This window comes from Boleophthalmus pectinirostris, unplaced genomic scaffold, assembly GCF_026225935.1.
Source record: "Boleophthalmus pectinirostris isolate CB_2022bp ecotype Guang Dong unplaced genomic scaffold, ASM2622593v1 HiC_scaffold_19, whole genome shotgun sequence".
NCBI classification, from domain to species: Eukaryota; Metazoa; Chordata; class Actinopteri; order Gobiiformes; family Gobiidae; genus Boleophthalmus; species Boleophthalmus pectinirostris.
Window position 1 is genome coordinate 6,539,907 of NW_026571140.1, and position 17,155 is coordinate 6,557,061.

At 39.0% G+C, this 17,155-nt stretch overlaps 1 protein-coding gene across 2 annotated transcripts in view; it reads right to left on the reverse strand.

Annotated features, from left to right (window-relative positions):
* csnk1g1 (casein kinase 1, gamma 1) overlaps positions 1-17,094 on the reverse strand; it is a 40,414-nt gene extending 23,320 nt beyond the window's left edge. For both annotated transcript variants that reach the window (XM_020936162.2, XM_020936161.2), the window contains exons 1-4: positions 16,901-17,094; positions 7,021-7,349; positions 5,967-6,007; positions 5,569-5,638 (exon numbers count right to left, since the gene is read on the reverse strand). In XM_020936162.2, the coding sequence (XP_020791821.1) occupies positions 5,569-5,638; positions 5,967-6,007; positions 7,021-7,207 (298 nt within the window). In that variant the 5' untranslated portion in view covers positions 7,208-7,349; positions 16,901-17,094. The remainder of the gene's footprint in view (positions 1-5,568; positions 5,639-5,966; positions 6,008-7,020; positions 7,350-16,900) is intronic.
* Positions 17,095-17,155: the final 61 nt, after the last annotated feature.

The following is a 17,155-nucleotide window of genomic DNA, read 5'->3' on the forward strand; positions in this document are numbered from 1 at the left end:
CCTGATTAGGCCTCTGAGTGCGACCACATTCATTCAATACCAGCCTGTACAGCGACACTATGACAACCGCACTGGCACAGAGCGAAGAGGGGAAGGAAAGGAGGTCACGTTATCCCATCTGGAGGAGAGGACGCGGGCAGGTTAGTGCTATAAGGAGGGGCAGACCCGCACTCTAAATATTTAATGAGTTTCCGCACAGTTGGCCTTTTCCAACCGCTGCCTCTGTGAAAACAATGGTCATTAAACCTGTGTCTGGCCACACAGCTCTGAAGGTAGATCAAAGAGCACGCACCACTCATTTGATTTCCCTGCCAAACTGTGACTAAGGCTGGGGAGGTTATTCATCATCTGCTTTGAGGAGGTGCATGTATTTGATTACAAACAGATGAACATGCATTTAAAACTAAGGACTGCTTTTACCACAGGCCTGAGTGGATCCACAGTCCTGTAATACAGCGAGAAGTTCCCTGGTTGTACTCCCAGACTTTGTCGAGTGTCTCTATTACCTCATTTCCATCAAGATAGATGGGCTGGTTTCCTTTTCAGAACCGGAGTCTTGGTGCAATTTGGCACCAGTTAAGAGCTGGGCTAGAAATTAGAACTAGTTCCAGGAGAATATTACCACCACTACCACTACTACTACTAATAATAATAATGCATTAGCTGCCCTGGGGCAGACTGATGGAAGCAAAGCTGCCAATCAGCCCTTCTGACCACCACCATCATGCACACACCACAATCATAGTAGACAATGTGGGTAAAGTGTCTTGCCCAAGGACACAACAACAGTTTATGCAACTGCTGCTCCACTGTGGCACCTGATTTTCCCAGCAGTCTCCCATCCAGTACTAACCAGGCCCAGCCCTGCTCAGCTTCTGAGATCTGTCAAGATCAAGTTTTAACAAGGAGGTTTGGACACACAAATTAACAGGTTTGGCTAAACATAATTAATAATACATCATACATATTATAGTTAGCACTAAAGTAAGTAATGTAGAGGGCAAAAGTAACTCAGTCCTAGCTAAAACACATTAACTAGTGGGGGTACTATCAAACTATCAAAAACTAACTGCTGACCAGTACAGTGGAGGAAATAAGTATTTGATCCCTTGCAGATTTTTTAGGTTTGCCCACTGACAAAGAAATGAACAGTAATTTTAAAGGTAGGTTTATTTTAACATTGAGAGATGGAATATCAAAAAGAAAGAAAATCCAGAAAATAACTTTAAAGAAAATATATAAACTGATTAGCATTCCACTGAGTGAAATAAGTATTTGAACCCTGTTGCCAAAAAAGGCTTAGTACTTGGTGGCAAAACCCTTGTTTGCAGAGGTCAGATATTTCTTGCACTTGATGACCAAGTCTGCACAAATATCAGAATAGTTAGATTTTTTTTTTCTACCAAACACAGCGAGTTGAGTTACCGTATTTTCCGGACAATTAGGCGCGGTCTTAAGACTCCAAAAACGACTGCGCGCCTTATAATCCAGAGCGCCTTTTATATGAATTTACGCAAGTGTCCCAGTACGACAAAGCCGCACCACTTGCAGCATTATGGCTACCGTAGTCAGGAGCATCGCGGAGTGATACGTACTGTGATTCCTCATATGATCATGATCAAAATGCCACCTGTCAAGAGACACGCTTACAACGCCGACTTTAAACTCAAGGCTATAAGTGATGCAGTAAAACATGGGAATAGAGCAGCTGCGAGAAAACACAACATTAACGAATCAATGGTACGGAAGTGGAGGAAGCAAGAAGATGACCTGTGCCAAGTAAAGAGGACCACTCAAAGTTTCCGAGGGAACAGAGCGAGATGGCCACAGTTGGAGGACAAAATTGAACAGTGGGTCACTGAACAGAGAGCAGCAGAGAGAAGCGTCAGTACAGTCAGTATTCAAATGAAGGCAACAGCGTTAGCATGGGAAATGGTATCAATAACTTTCAAGGCGGGCCTTCTTGGTGCTATCGTTTTATGAAAAGACGTAATCTCTCCATCCGCACACGAACTACCGTCTCGCAGCAACTGCCAAAAGATTATGAAGAAAAGCTGGAAACTTTCCGTGCATACTGCAAAGACAAGATCACTGAAACCAAGATCCGACCAGAGCACATCACCAACATGGATGAAGAGCCGCTTACCTTTGATATCCCCATGAACCGCACTGTAGAGAAAACAGGGACCAGAACGGTGTCTATACGCACTACAGGGAGCGAGAAGTCATCCTTCACTGTAGTTCTCGGTTGCCAGACTAATGGCCAGAAACTTCCACCCATGGTCATTTTCAAGAGAAAGACTTTACCAGAAGAAAAGTTTCCAGCCGGCGTCATCATCAAAGCTAACCCGAAAGGCTGGATGGACGAGGAAAAGATGAGCGACTGGCTGCGAGAAGTTTACGTTAAGAGACCGGATGGCTTTTTCCACACATCTCCGTCCCTATTGATCTGCAACTCCATGCGCGCTCATCTCACCGATGCCATCAAAAAACAGGTGAAACAAACTAATTCAGTGCTTGCCATCATTCCGGGTGGATTAACTAAAGAACTTCAGCCGCTAGATGTTGGTGTCAACAAGTCGTTCAAAGTTAAACTGCGAGCTGAGTGGGAGCAGTGGATGGCAGAAGGAGAACACACATTCACCAGGACAGAGAGACAGCGCCGAGCGACTTACGCCACGATCTGCCAATGGATCGTGGACGCCTGGGCTAAGGTATCAGTATCGACTGTGGTCCGAGCTTTCACCAAGACCCGAATCATCACTGAACTGCCAGGGAACAGTAACTACACTGACTCGGATAATGACGAGAGGGATACGGGCGTGCTGGAGGCCGGAATTGGCCAACTGTTTAACTCGGACACTGAAGATGAAGAATTTGAGGGATTTGTGGACGAGGAATGAACTGAAAAAGTGAGTGTAGTGTGTTATTTTTAGTTATAACTGAACAATTATGAGTTATTGTGAATACGCTGACAATTTATCGATCTCAGACAGTTTTTTGTTTTTTACGTGTTACAAAGGAACAAAGTTGAGTTATTGTAAACATGTTAAATAAAGTTTGACTGACTTACCTAACTGTTGTGTTTTGCTTAATGTGCCTTATAGTCCGGTGCGGTTTATATGTGAAAAAAGTTCGGGAAAACGACAGTGCATCTTATAACCCGGAGCGAGTAATCGTCCGTAAAATACGGTAATGCCAAAGAGCTCAATTTTGGTCTCATTTGATCACAGCACCTTCTCCCAATAATTCTTTAAATCATTTAGGTGTTCACTGGCAAACTTCAGGAGGGCCTGCACATTCTTCTTAAGCAGGGAGACCTTGTGAGCACTGCACGACTTTAATCCATTGCAGTGTAAAGTGTCACCAATGGCTTCCTTAGTGACTGTGGTCCCAGCTGCCTTGAAATCACTGACTAGCTCCTCCCATGTAGTTTTACGCTGATTTCTCACTGTTGTCATGATCACTGAAAACCCACAAGGTGAGATCTTGTGTCGAGCCCAGGACCAAGGTCAACTGATGATCATTTTGTATTTTTTAAAACTTTTGAACACTTGCACCAACAGTTGTCTCCTTAACACCAGCTTCTTACTTATGGTTTTGTAGTCTATTCCAGCCTTGTGCAGGTCTACAATCTTGTCCCTGAAATCCTTTGACAGCTCTTTCACATTTTGGAGAAATTAGAGTCTGACTGATTGACTGATTCCGTGGACAGGTGTCTTTTATACAGGTGACTAGTTAAAACAAGTGTCTAACTGAGGTGACGAGTTAAAACAAGAGTCTAATGCAGTTGATTGGTAGGGTTGGTATGGGATCAAATTCTTATTTCATGTATTTTCTTTTTAATATGCTCTCAATATTAAATTAACATTAAAATTATAGCCTGTTCATTTCTTTGTCTGCGGGCAAACCAACAAAATCAGCAAGGGTTCAAATACTTATGTCCTCCACTGTAAATAATACATTGTTATGGCAACAATTACTATGTCTTATCTAGTAAAAAATAAAGCTGGCTCTGAACCAGCCCAGAACCAGCATTTGATGGCAACGGAGTTTGTGAGGCATTTGCATGTTCTCCTTGTTCAAGATTCATCTAGGTTAATATCATGCATAGGTTTGACCTTGTGACATCAGTGCAGATGCTGTTGGTGCCTAAACTTATTGATCCAGGGGATTGTTCAAGATGTGGCACCTGGAAACAAGGCTTTGGTATCATTTCTGCCTGTTTCCATGGGTTTGCTAGGGAGTAAATCAATAAGGTCAGAATGTGTTCATCTTAGGTAAATGGTACCTGCTCGTTAAGGGGTCCAAAGCAGCCCACGGAGGGACTACTTCCTACAGAGGTCAAGTCTAGTGCCTCCAACATTAGCCAAACCTAATGTATTACACAGAAACATTAAAATGTGGTTTATAGGCACAGAGAAGTGAAAAATTTTGAAAAAGTAGATGATAAATTGGAGTAGTTTTGTGTTTACTCGAGCTTTAGCTATGTCTCACAGCTCCATAAACTTAGCAAGTCACAAAAAGACGTTTAATAATTCTGAGATATGCCTTTTGATTGAAAAGAACAATTCAGGTGTGATTTACCAAAAAACATTTATGATGCTTGGGTGACGTCAGTTGGTTTATGTAGCAGAGCACTGCCCATGGAAACACGCTTTCTCATTAAACCGTGCAAAAGTAGTTGCATGACATATTTGTACTGTACATGATTATAGTATTTATACACATTCTTTTGTACCCCCCTCCTCTTTATTTGTGTTGCATCTGTTTGTTTTTATATGTTTAGTGATGCAGTACTAATTTCCCCTTGCAGGACAATAGAGAATTTTAACTTGAACCAAGGTCAGTCGGTCAGGGTACGAAATGTGCCTCAAGTTTGGCACTCATCTCTAGCAATGAATTAATGATTGTACCCAACACAACTCTAGCCCTGGTCTTGGGACTTGAGACATCACATATGCAACACCCAAAAGCCATGGGCCTGTTGGCTGCTGAACAGGCGCCACAAATGAAACCTTCACCCAGAGAGACAAGCACAGATCAGAGAGACAAGCACAGATCAGAGAACCAACCACAGATCAGAGAACCAACCACATCATGAGCACGAGCTTTGAGTGACAAATCCTTCTCACCGTTTCAAACCCACACCAGGAAGTACTATCTCTTCCTTCAATCACAAAATCGATGCATTGTGCGATCTAGCCTTGTGTGTGTGTAATATCTATTCTTTGTAATGTAATGTGATTAGGTGAACGAGGCTTAAGAGCCATTTCCTTAAAAAGTGGCGTTTGTTAAGTTATTTTAATTATTGATGTTTCAAAAGCCACTTTACTATGCACAAGGAAAACCTCTTCACGGCGAACCAGTCAGCCAGCCCAGCCCTTCTAAACAGGAAATACCGTCTTTAACTCCCCCTTCAGAATTAACAAAAAAAAAAACGAGTAACAATGGCTGCAAAACCTCTCACCAATAACAAAACAACCCATATATTCACTCACATGTGCTCTACCACTTCAATTCATTATGCCCCGGTTTATACCACGATTCAGGGTTAGTGTGTCGCACCTGTGGTTCCCAGCGTTTTATAGAAGCGGTATTCTAGATGCAGCTGTGGGGCCCTTGACTTCACTGGCTCCTGAAAAGTGACAACAAACAAGACAACAGTAAAACACAACTGAACTCATTCATTTAGGAGACATTTTCTATATTAAAAAGTGATCTTAGATTGTGCTGGCTAGCCACAATGCATTTTTTTTTAAGTTTGTGAACATGTATAATTCACCTTTCAGCTTGTGTGATCTTATTTTACCTTTAAAATATATTGTTTATTAATGCTATACCAGGTACTGCAAATGTCACAGGGGTGTACCCATTTAACAAAGCTACATCTGGCCTTTTTTCCAGATGGCAGTAGTTAAGAGGTGAACTTAACTTTATTTGTAGTGATGTAGGTAATTACTCACCAGTTTAATGGCAACATACTCGTTGGTGTACAGATTCTTGCCTGGTAGAAAAAGAAAAAGGTTTAATCAGTTCAATACATAACACTCACCACACCAAATCTAATAATCTTTTCTAGATTGCTATTCTGGTAATGGTTTATTGACAGTTGGTTTACTTTTCCCATTGCCCTGACTCTACTGGTCAGCTTTTGTCAGGTTCTGAGTGTGTAAGGGGCAGATTTAACCAATCACAGAGAAGGATGAACTCCCACCTTCAGTAAGCGGGAAAAGAAACAGTACTCTTTTTTTCCTCCATTGTTATAAAGTTTAAAAAAATGTCTTACATCATTTACAGTATTTTGTAAAAGCAGCTCCAAACCAAGAAATGTTGGTGCATTGTTTGCATGCTAGTTGTTGTTAGCATTACAGTGACGGCAAAACTCTACTCTCGTGTGTGCAGGTTGTGAAACGCGCTTATACTATTCACAGTGAATAATTCGGATCCCAGCAGTAAGTTGGTGAGGAATGACTTTGGACCACTGAAAAACATTTCAAATAAGCTAGTTCTGTTGTTGACATTTTAAAGACAATGAAATTCAATTACACAAAAACTGTGATAACGCGGTAAAATTCAAAGCCTCTAATAGTGATTAGTGGCTTTTGGCTCTTTTATAGCATCCGCATCTTTTGGATTCGTTCATTTCAAAGAGTTTGCTTGTTCATTTCAAAAAGTTCTGTTCAAAAGACTTGCTCTTTTTATATTTATTTATATGAAACAAGCCAATGTAAGAAGTCATTTTATCTACAAACTATGCACAGAGGGATGTGACCCAGGCTAAAAAATTGTTCAAAGTGAGACTTGCACTACAATAATAATTAAAAAACAAACTGTTATTATGATACCAAATATGATTTTCTGTGCAAAAATCTCTCACTTGTGTTGCCTACTCTGCCTCTGTGCTGATTCTTGTGGTGGTTCAGCGTAAATCAATATAAAAATGCATATATGCAAAAGAGGTGACTCATTCATAAACGTCACATCACAACTCAAAAATATTATGATTGTTTGCCTCACCAAGTTTAAGTTCCCCAAAGTTCCCACAGCCGATCTTCTTGCCCACGCGAAAGTTGGGTCCGACCATGAGCACCCCGGAGGAGCTGGAGGAGCCGGAGGGTCTGGAGGGGTGCCCGCTGCGGCTGCCCTGGGACACTTTGGTGCTCCGGGAGGGCCGCTCTCCATACTTGTCCCTCTGCTGGTCCATGGTGGGGCGGGGCGGCGGGGGCAGCCACAGCCCGGGTCAGTGGCAGCACCCGGAGCACACTCTCATGGGACGGGGCAGCTCTAACACAGGGACAGGAGGAGCAGTAGCAGCCTCGACATCTGGAGATCTCAACCAGTCCCACCTGCAACACACCAACATCTATGTTACAATTAGGGTTGTCAAAAGTATCAAAAATCAGATACTAAATCAATATTAAAATTGGTATACATTCCACTATATACTTTGAAGAGGTATCGAAATCAGTGTCACAGGATAGAAATGAACCTTTTCTGAATAGGTCTGGAATGATCTTGAGCTGTATAAGAACCAGTATTAGACTGTAATATAAATGGATTATTAAGTCATAAAAGCTATAATTTTTTCATTACAAAAACTCATCTGTTTAAAGTTAACATTCCAACCCCCCCAGAAAAGAATACAGAATATTTTTTTCAAAATCATGCAGCCCTAGTACAAAATACTTCAACAAAACTTTCAATTGTATATTTTGTGCTACCTAGAAAAAAAAATATTGAAAAGGAAATGTGAGCAGAACAGAATAGAATAGAAAGTCTTTATTGTCATTATACAGTATAATGAAATTCAGAATAACCAGTATTATGTAGCCACATATAATAACATAATAAAAAAAATAATCAACTTAAAATTACATACAAGAATTATGTAAGAATATTTTTGTAGCGTCAATATTTATTATGGGTACTTTTGTCTTTGAACTAGTGGCAAATATTTTGTCTTTTTATTTATGTCACATCTACTACCCATATCCAAGAAGGAAGTAAATTATAACTTCACCAAATTCACAAAACTAGAAACTAGTCAAGATTTGCAATTAAATCTCAAATATGATGATGTTAATTATGTTTTACTGAAATGAGTAGTCTAACCTGTCTTGTGTGCACTTTAAGGTTCCCATGTACGAGGCATAAATGAGCTTTTATTATATCTTTTATTGTTATATCACACTTCAAAATTTGTTACTGGGACAGACCTTTCAAAATGTCCTCTAAATTGTGCGTATTTGGGGCAGCCTTAAATGACTAAGTCTGTGTGATCAGAGACTACAAACAGAGGAAGCATCAACATAAGCCTGTGTCTGTGTCTGGTGAGCTGCTGCTGAAGCCTGTGTAGTGTCCACCACTCTGTGTCAGCAGCACACACTATTATGTCAACAGATTATCCCATCTGCTCAAGGGCACGCTGGCAAACAGGGACAAACGGTTTTGTGATGTTTCAAGTAAATACAATTCACCCAGTAACATTTTGTATTTTTGGGGGCCCTGTATTCGCTATTTCGATGGGTCTGAAATAGCTGTCTGGGTGTTAGATGTAAGGGTGTTAAAAGTATCAAAAATCAGTTACACATGACAGAAATAAAACTTTCCTGAACAACTTTAGAATGATCTTGAGCTGTATCAGAACAAGTATAAGAGCACATAGACTAGTATACGCCCAGGGAGCACTATGGAACCTACCTGGACCATTGAGAGATTACACAGACAAAAGAATACATGGTAAAGGCAAGTACTGGTATTTAATGTTAAAAATCACATTCTATTTGTGCATTGTGCATTTATTATCATTGTGATATCGGTATTGAGTCTATTCCTCAGTATTAAAATAAAGTTTATAATGTTTGTATTGTGACAACACTAGTTACAGAAATAGCATTATCAATAATATTGTCAATGCTGTTTCTGAAGATGTACAATTTGAAATTTTTTTTTTTTTTTTTGTGGATACTTGATAATACACAGTGTTACATTATGTTCACTGCATTTTGAATAACCAAATATCACAACTCACAAGACTATACAAAAAAAGTAGAAATACAAACAAGGAAAGATGGCTAAAGGCTAGTCTTTGTGATCTATATTGAACTTTGCATAAACATGACGTAAGGGTGGTTTACAACTAACAGGAGATGTAGTTTATGACATGACTTGCAGTGAATGAGACAGTGTTACAGCGATTGTGTTGTACAGCCCAAGAAATACTTCATGTGCAGGATTGTGAAGCAGCATATAAACTAATTGGAAGCATTGCCACACAAATATGCTCACTTCACCCCTGGTAGTAGTGTTTTGATATGGAGACCATGAAATGGCGGGCTTACAAACTGTTTGTGTGGGCTTCCCTATGACTCACACTCGTGTTGCCTGAACGGAGCCAACATCAAAACCCTGTGTTTGCTCTCAAGGGCAAGCGTGCCGAGCGTTTACATAAAAGCCACAAGACGACAACAAGACTACAGCAAGGCAACACCGAGATCTCAGTGAGACTACAAGACGACAATGAGACAGCAACAGGACTGCAACAAGATGGCAATGAGACAACAACAGGTCTACAAAGGGACTACAACAAGACTACAATAAGACAGAAACAGGACTTCAACAAGGTTACAATGAGGAAATAGGACTACAAGACTACAATGAGACAACAGGACTACAAGACTACAAAAGACAATAATAGCACTACAACAAGACTACAATGAGACAAGAGGACTACAAGACTACAAAAGACAATAATAGCACTACAACAAGACTACAATGAGACAAGGAGTTTAGACAACAAGGCTACCGCAAGACCACAACGAGACAACAGCTAAACCAGAACGAGATGACAAGACAACAAGATTACAATAGGACTACAACAAGACTACAGTGAGACAAGAGGAGTTTAGACAACAAGGCTACAGCAAGAATGCAACAAGACTACAGCTAAACTAGAATGAGACGACAAGACAAGAGCAAGACTACCAGATCACAATAGGACTACAACAAGACTACAAAACAGCAGCCTAGATGAGAGCGAAACTACAAGATTACAACAGGACTCCACGAAGACTAGAAGACAACAGCTGGACTATAGCGAGATGACAAGACAAGAGACTCTACAAGATTGCAATAGGACTACAACAAGACTACAAGACAGCTAAGCAAAAGCAAGATGACAAGCCTATAGCGAGACTACGGGACATCAACGAGATGAACAAGACAATATAACAACATGACTACAAAGAGACAATAGCGAGACTACAGCAAGACTACAGTGAGAATACAAGAATACAAGGAGACCAACGTGACAACAAGATAACAGGACTACAATAAGACTCCCTCTACCAAGTAGTACAAACATTTTCAGGATTTGCTTTCAGTGTGTTGAACATGGTTGTACTAATTCAAAAACTTGGCACATTTTGTTGATTGTGATTCAAAGGTGTCATTTAAGGCATGTCATAATAACAAATTTCAGTGTTTTCCCATAGAAATAAATAATGCATACAGAATTTTACTTGTACTTTTAACCCAATTTGTGCTTCAAGTGGTAAGTCTGTCAATAATAGTTCTTCTATAATGAGGCATGATTTCCATTATCCCAATAACTATCTGGCAAGTTTTTTTAAATACATTTTTTTAATTAACACCTGTTATTGAGTAAACAAGGAAACACGGATAAAGGCTAGTCTTTGTGATCTATACTGAACTTTGCATAAACATGATGAAAGGGTGGTTTACAACTAACAGGAGATGTAGTTTATGACATGACCTGCAGTGAGTGAGACAGTGTTACAGCGATTGTTTTGTACAGCCCAAGAAATACTTCATGTGCTGGATTGTCAAGCAGCATTTATTTTTCATTTAAAAAAATGAATGTTATTGAGTAAATAAGATTTACACATTAAAATTTTTATGGAGTAAAGCTAGTCGCAGAGCCCCACCAGAAAACTTACATTATTTCAAACACATAAAATAATAGACAACATGATAATGTAATTTGCATACTTAACAACAATTTCTATTCTCTTGTAAAAACGATTTCTATACAAAGAATCATCTATACAAAGGGTTTACAGCTAACAGGTGCACGCCACTGCAGTCTCTGAGGATAGAACATGTTCAGGCATGCCCAACACAAGGAACAACGATACTTGGGAATGGATGGGAATAGCACAGGATAATTAAACTAAAATAAAAACAGCTAAAAAAAGGCATGGAAATTGAAATCACTAATGGCTTTACTTATTTCCTTGTGTTTTCCTGTATTTTAATCATTTCTGACAGCACAAATTGTGGTATGAAATTGATAAATGCTCCAAACGTTTTAAATAGGGCCACACTTGAATTATACAGTACAGATTAATCGTCACAGACCACATAATGAATGGATTGAGTGTGAGGTTAAATGCGCCGCTGTAATGTGGTTTCAGAGAGGGCTTTGTTGGTTTTGAAAGGAATCCTCCACCGTTCACAGTCTGGACATAAGAGAGGATAGCATGGCAGTAGTTAGTAGCACAGCATCTCTTCTCCAATAATAGGCCAGTTTGTATGTTACACTTACTATGGAGCTATATAATTATTATAACAGCATTCAGCTCAGTTATTCAGTCATGGTTACCACAACTAGGAATAAATATAAGGTGAGGCTGAAATGAAGGGCTGGGAGATTACATGACAAAAAAATAATAAATGTCATCAACATTACTTGAGGGTGTGAAGCTAACTGGAGTCACTGCTTTGTCTGAAGCTCTGTTAGTCATGTTAGACTTTAATGTGAGCTTTGTTCTCACTCACTTTTTTGTTGAAAACCAAACTTCTAGACAAGACCATGAACGCTCGTATTGATCACAGGCTCCTTTAACTCCATTTTGTATTTTTTCTTGATCTTAAAACTTTTTGGACTTTGTTAATGTGTCGATTGGGTCTCCATGATAACTGCTGGACATTCCACTTTAGATACGTACAACAACCCCAGCATGATGTAACTGCAAATAAATCAATTATACATATATTTTTTCCTCATTCTGATCACTCTCATTTTTCAATTTGATTTTAATTCTTCAGTCCGTATCGCCATCACAGAAATGCTGTATAGTAGTGTTGTCATTTCCAAATGTGGTAAATAAGGTGTGCGAGTTTCCAGTCTTAAGAGCCACGGTGCTGTGCGTGGGGTGATTAACCTTCAGTCAAAGATCATCCTGAGAGGGAGCCTGCCATAGAGGGACCCCTATTGTGGCATCTCCAGACAGCTCTGCCCCAATCTACTCCCTCTGAATGTAACCTCTGATGAACTCTACTGTGCAGCCAACATACTGGTCTAGTGAAACTGCAGCACAACAAATCCAATCTGTAGAAAAATGTATAGTGCTGAGAGCAGAGCTAAGGATGCAACAATATAACATTTTAGAGTTACAATTACTGTGAGAAGAAACGTGATTTTGCTATTATTTGCAAATACTGACAGCAAACAACAGAGAAATCTTAAATGTCCTTTGTTTCCCATTGTCATGTTAGCATTGCTCTAGTATGTGACCGGCTTTATAAAAATCTTACTTTTTTATTGAAAAAGTAAAATTAAAGCAACAAAAGCACTTTACAAATTGTTTTACCAGATATCAATACTGCAAAAACTCACATTCATAGGACAAAAATGAACCTTTCCTGAATAGCTTTAGAATAATCTTCTTGAGTTGTATCAGAACGTAAAGAAAGTATAAAACTGCATAGTAGGGGTGTAACAATTCAGAAATCTCATAATTCAGTTCAATTCACGATACAGGACCCACAAGTCAATTCATCATGATTCATCATATGTAAAATTAAAACGCAATTCATGTTAATGTAAAAATTGTGCGCTGTTCCTGTCTCAAATAAATAAATAAATAAATAAATAAATAAATGTAGTTATTAGGGATGTCAATCCCATCCTGATCTTCCAATTTTTTATAATTTTATATACAATTTAGGCTGTGTCTTATAATGAAATATTCTATTGTGAATTTATATTATTATAACAGATTATTAGGCTATTTTTAAATAGGCCTTTTAATAGACCTATCTGATAGTAATATAAAATAATGTTTTAAAAAACTCCACAGTATAGCAACTTCAGAACACAGTGACAGAGATATTACATGATGTTGTATCTCACAGATTCTAAAGACAGTGTTTTTTTTACTATATTATTCATGTTAGAAACCTGTAAATAGAGAGAAGCCTTCTCGAGCACATGGCTACTTATCATATGTAAACAACTATGTAAACAAGTTAGAAAATTAAGCTCTGTGCTGTCATTTGTCAAAGTTTCATTATAAAAGGTAAAACAAATACCATCTCTATCATTACATGTAAATGCTAAACTGGAATGACAATATTAAAGCAGATCTATTCTGCAAAATCAACTTTTCAGAGCTTTCCACCATGTTATAGCTGTTTTCCTTCACATTTACCCTCTCAAAGTTGTAGCTATATTTGTGCATGTTTGAATAATTCTCCAATCAACCCATTTTCACTGCACTGTACTTCCTTGATTCTCAAATTTTATTTTTCCATTTGAGAGATAGCATAGGATTAGGTAGCATTGCGTAGTCTTTTTGGTACAAAAAAAGTTGCTACTTGCTAGCATGATCTGCAGCAGACGTTTATGGCGACGTCAGCTCCCATTGGCCACAGCAGTTTTCTGAAATGGAAGTTAGCAGACTTGTTTCTTTTTTAAGTAATTTCAGATCAGTATTGCCATTTAAAATGCCCTACTTCTAACATAATGATCCATGAGTGTCATTAGAACTATAGAGCAGACAAAAGCACAATAGGTCTTTTTTTTTAAAGGATTGTAGATTTAAAATAGTATACCGTAAAAATATTAACCAACACAATGCAGGCCCAGTTCAACTATATGCACTATTAGTAATCAGTCAAATATGAAAGACCCTTGTGCAGAAATCATAAAACATCATGTCACAATGCTCCCAGGCCAAAGCTTGTTTTGACGGGTGACTAGATAAGAGTTTTATTTGTTGATAGTGTGGGTTATGTTTGACAAGAGGGAGGGGTAAGCAAGCACTCCATCACAGACTTATGGGAAATATTTTATTAAACCACGATTGGGGCTGTATAAGTTATGAATGGATGTGTGTTACAGCTTTTTTTTTTACCACTTCTATTGAAAATTGACTTTTGTAAAATAGCTCACACAAAATCCAAAACAGAATTAGACTTTTCTAAAACAAAATTAAATCTTTTATATTCAAAACTGATCGGTCATCTCCCAAAAGCAAGATTTACCATCAAAACTCTCAGACTTTGATGATGTGTTTTTCTGTGCTCTTTCATTCATATGACAGAGCAGCTCAGAAGTTTCAGTCTTTCTCTCAGTGACCACAAAGAATCAGTGGTTTAGTGCATCTGACACTGGGGTTCACTCTTCACATATATGAATTTACGATTGGAAAGAAAATATAAAAGTACATTACCAATTGTGAAGTAGATTTTGCAGTATTTTATCAAAAAGAAGAAAATTATAAAAGATGTTAGAATAGCAAACACATCACCTTTTGTACTGTGATATGTAATGTGTTCTTAAAAATCAAACAAGGACTGTATGTCTCTGAAAAGCTGTGTAGTCTATACATGTATTCAATGTCTGTACTCAGTGCAGAGACCTTTCTCCCTGTTTGAAGCATTTGTGAAATCCTTTCCTGTTAGATTTTTGGTGCACACATATTTAATTTGCTGTTATGTTTGAGTTTGTACATTGAAAGTGACAGAGTTTGGGCTAAAGTCCTTTACCACTTGAGAACAGATCTGTAGTATTGAAAAATCAAAACTGAATTCAGAGCTCGTGTACAGTATGTTTCTGAATGAGAGCTGTGTCAAGTGCTCTAAGAAAGAGCCTGAGCACTGTGTGAACTGATGAGAAATGATTTGCCCACCTGAGCCTCTGTTCAGATTTGAATCAAAAGATCAAATTAAACCAGGTTTTAAAAAATGTGCTAGAATGAAAAAAAAACCTGTCCCCCCCATAGTCTAAAACAGGTACCCCATAGTCTAAAATAAACTGGACAAAAAAATTTCTTTGTTGCTCCTTGTATTTTGCCTGCGATCCAAAATACATACACGGTTCAATATTTTACTCTACTTTAATTTAATTTATAAAGGAAAAAAATATCACTAGGGGCTGTAATATGGCAGATTTCTGCAGAATCAATGAGCGAAGCACTAAACTCAGTTCATTTGAGGTGAGAGAAATTTGATTTTATTTGTAAATTATGTCAGACTAATGAATCTGAAATCTGATTGGATGATCACATTTGGCCCGGTTTAAAATGCAATGGAGGGCGTGGGGATCAGAGTGACACCAATCTGTATAAAAATATAGAGGGAGATCATTCTGGATTTGCTGGGCAACCTTATACTATCATAAACTTGTAAAATAGACAAAAATGATTGCTTAAAAATTAAATATAGGCAGTAAGTGACATTTTATATTCCACAAATTGAATACCATGGAATAAATCAAATTTAAAAATTAAATTAAAAATACTTTGTGCTGTCATAGTCTTAACAAAATTGAAAAGAAACACTGGGAATGCAACAAAATGTAAGGTGCACACAGAAGAAAAAAAATCCAATAACGTTAACACAACAGAAATGCAATAAACTGTGCAACATCCTTTGCAGAAAACAAATAAAAAATATGAGTAATAAAAAAAAAACGCAACCAGCTCTGTGTAACTGACTAATAATTAAATAGTAAGCCTAAGGTGCATAATAGAACAGCCAAGTCAAACACTGCTACAATGAAAATTGAAAAGGTAGTTCAACATGATCTGAAAAGATGTCACACACAAATTCACACCTTTGAAGCAGAGCAAAAGAGTCCGTTGCAACCTGCAGACAAAAAAGCAATCTAAAGTGTTAAGAGTGTCGGACAGAACCCCCCTCCATGGCTTCCTCTGTACTCTCAAAGCAATAACAACACAGTACTGACAGAGGATACAAGTCATTTAAGATGGGTCAGGCTTCCCATTAAGACCACGATTCTCTCTTCAAGTGTGTAAAAAGGACCATTTAAGGCCTCTGTTGTGCTGTCAGTCTTGTCAGTCCTCATTAGTTATGTTTTCATCGATTTGAGAGCAAAATAACCATTAGCCATGTTAGCATCGCAGCTTCCCAAACAAGCCCACCGCTAACGCGTATCAAACTATAATAACCCCTGTTGGATCGGTGTGTTTTCAGAAGACTATATTCAGAAATGTCTGACACGAATATGTCCAATTCTATTTCAATACGACGAAAGAAACAGTCCAGGAGTGTGCTCGCCTCAGCTAGCCCCACTGGGAGCGCTGGGACAGCGGGATAGAACCACAGCGCGAAGGGATTCTAAACTCCAGGCATCTCGCTCGGAGGCGGAGTTTGTGTGAAATGAGGTTGAAACTGAAATGATAATTACACACAAATAGGTTTTAGTGTTATTCTTAGATTTAATGATTGTGAAATGCGTTATATTTGGTGTGTTATATGCACAAAAACAAGGGGAGAATAACAACTGGTTTTACAGACACTACTTGTAAACTTACAAACAGAAAATCCCATCAACCAAAGCATAATCCTAACCCTAATTAACCATAATCGCAGCCTTAACCATAACCTATTTCCTTATCATGACGTTAAACAATCTGACAACTAAATGAAACTAATATTTGGCTAACATGCTACAAGAAGCACCAGATAGCGCACGCCCACTCGGGCGAGATGCCTGGAATTAAGCCCCTCTGCCTGAGCGCAACAAGGGAACTAGCTCCGTTAGCTACAAAAATATTAGCACAGAGCCAAGCGCGGAAGGCTGGCTTCAGCACGGCACAGCTGCACATCTACACCGAGCGGAGCTCACCTTCGCACGGCCCAAAGCTCTCACGACCAGCGGGCTCTCGGGGCACGGTGACGAGAGGGTGCAGACCGGGGCTAGTGCTGCTGCGGGACAGCTGGGCTAATCCTGGTTGTTAGTGATGTTGCACGGTAATGTGGCAGCAGGAGCCGTTCGGTCCATTCTTCGGCTCTCGGCTCTCTCCGCTGCTGCTCGTGAATGCTCCGAACACACCGGAAGCACAAGCACGGCACCGCCCGCCGCACGCGCCACACTTCCAGG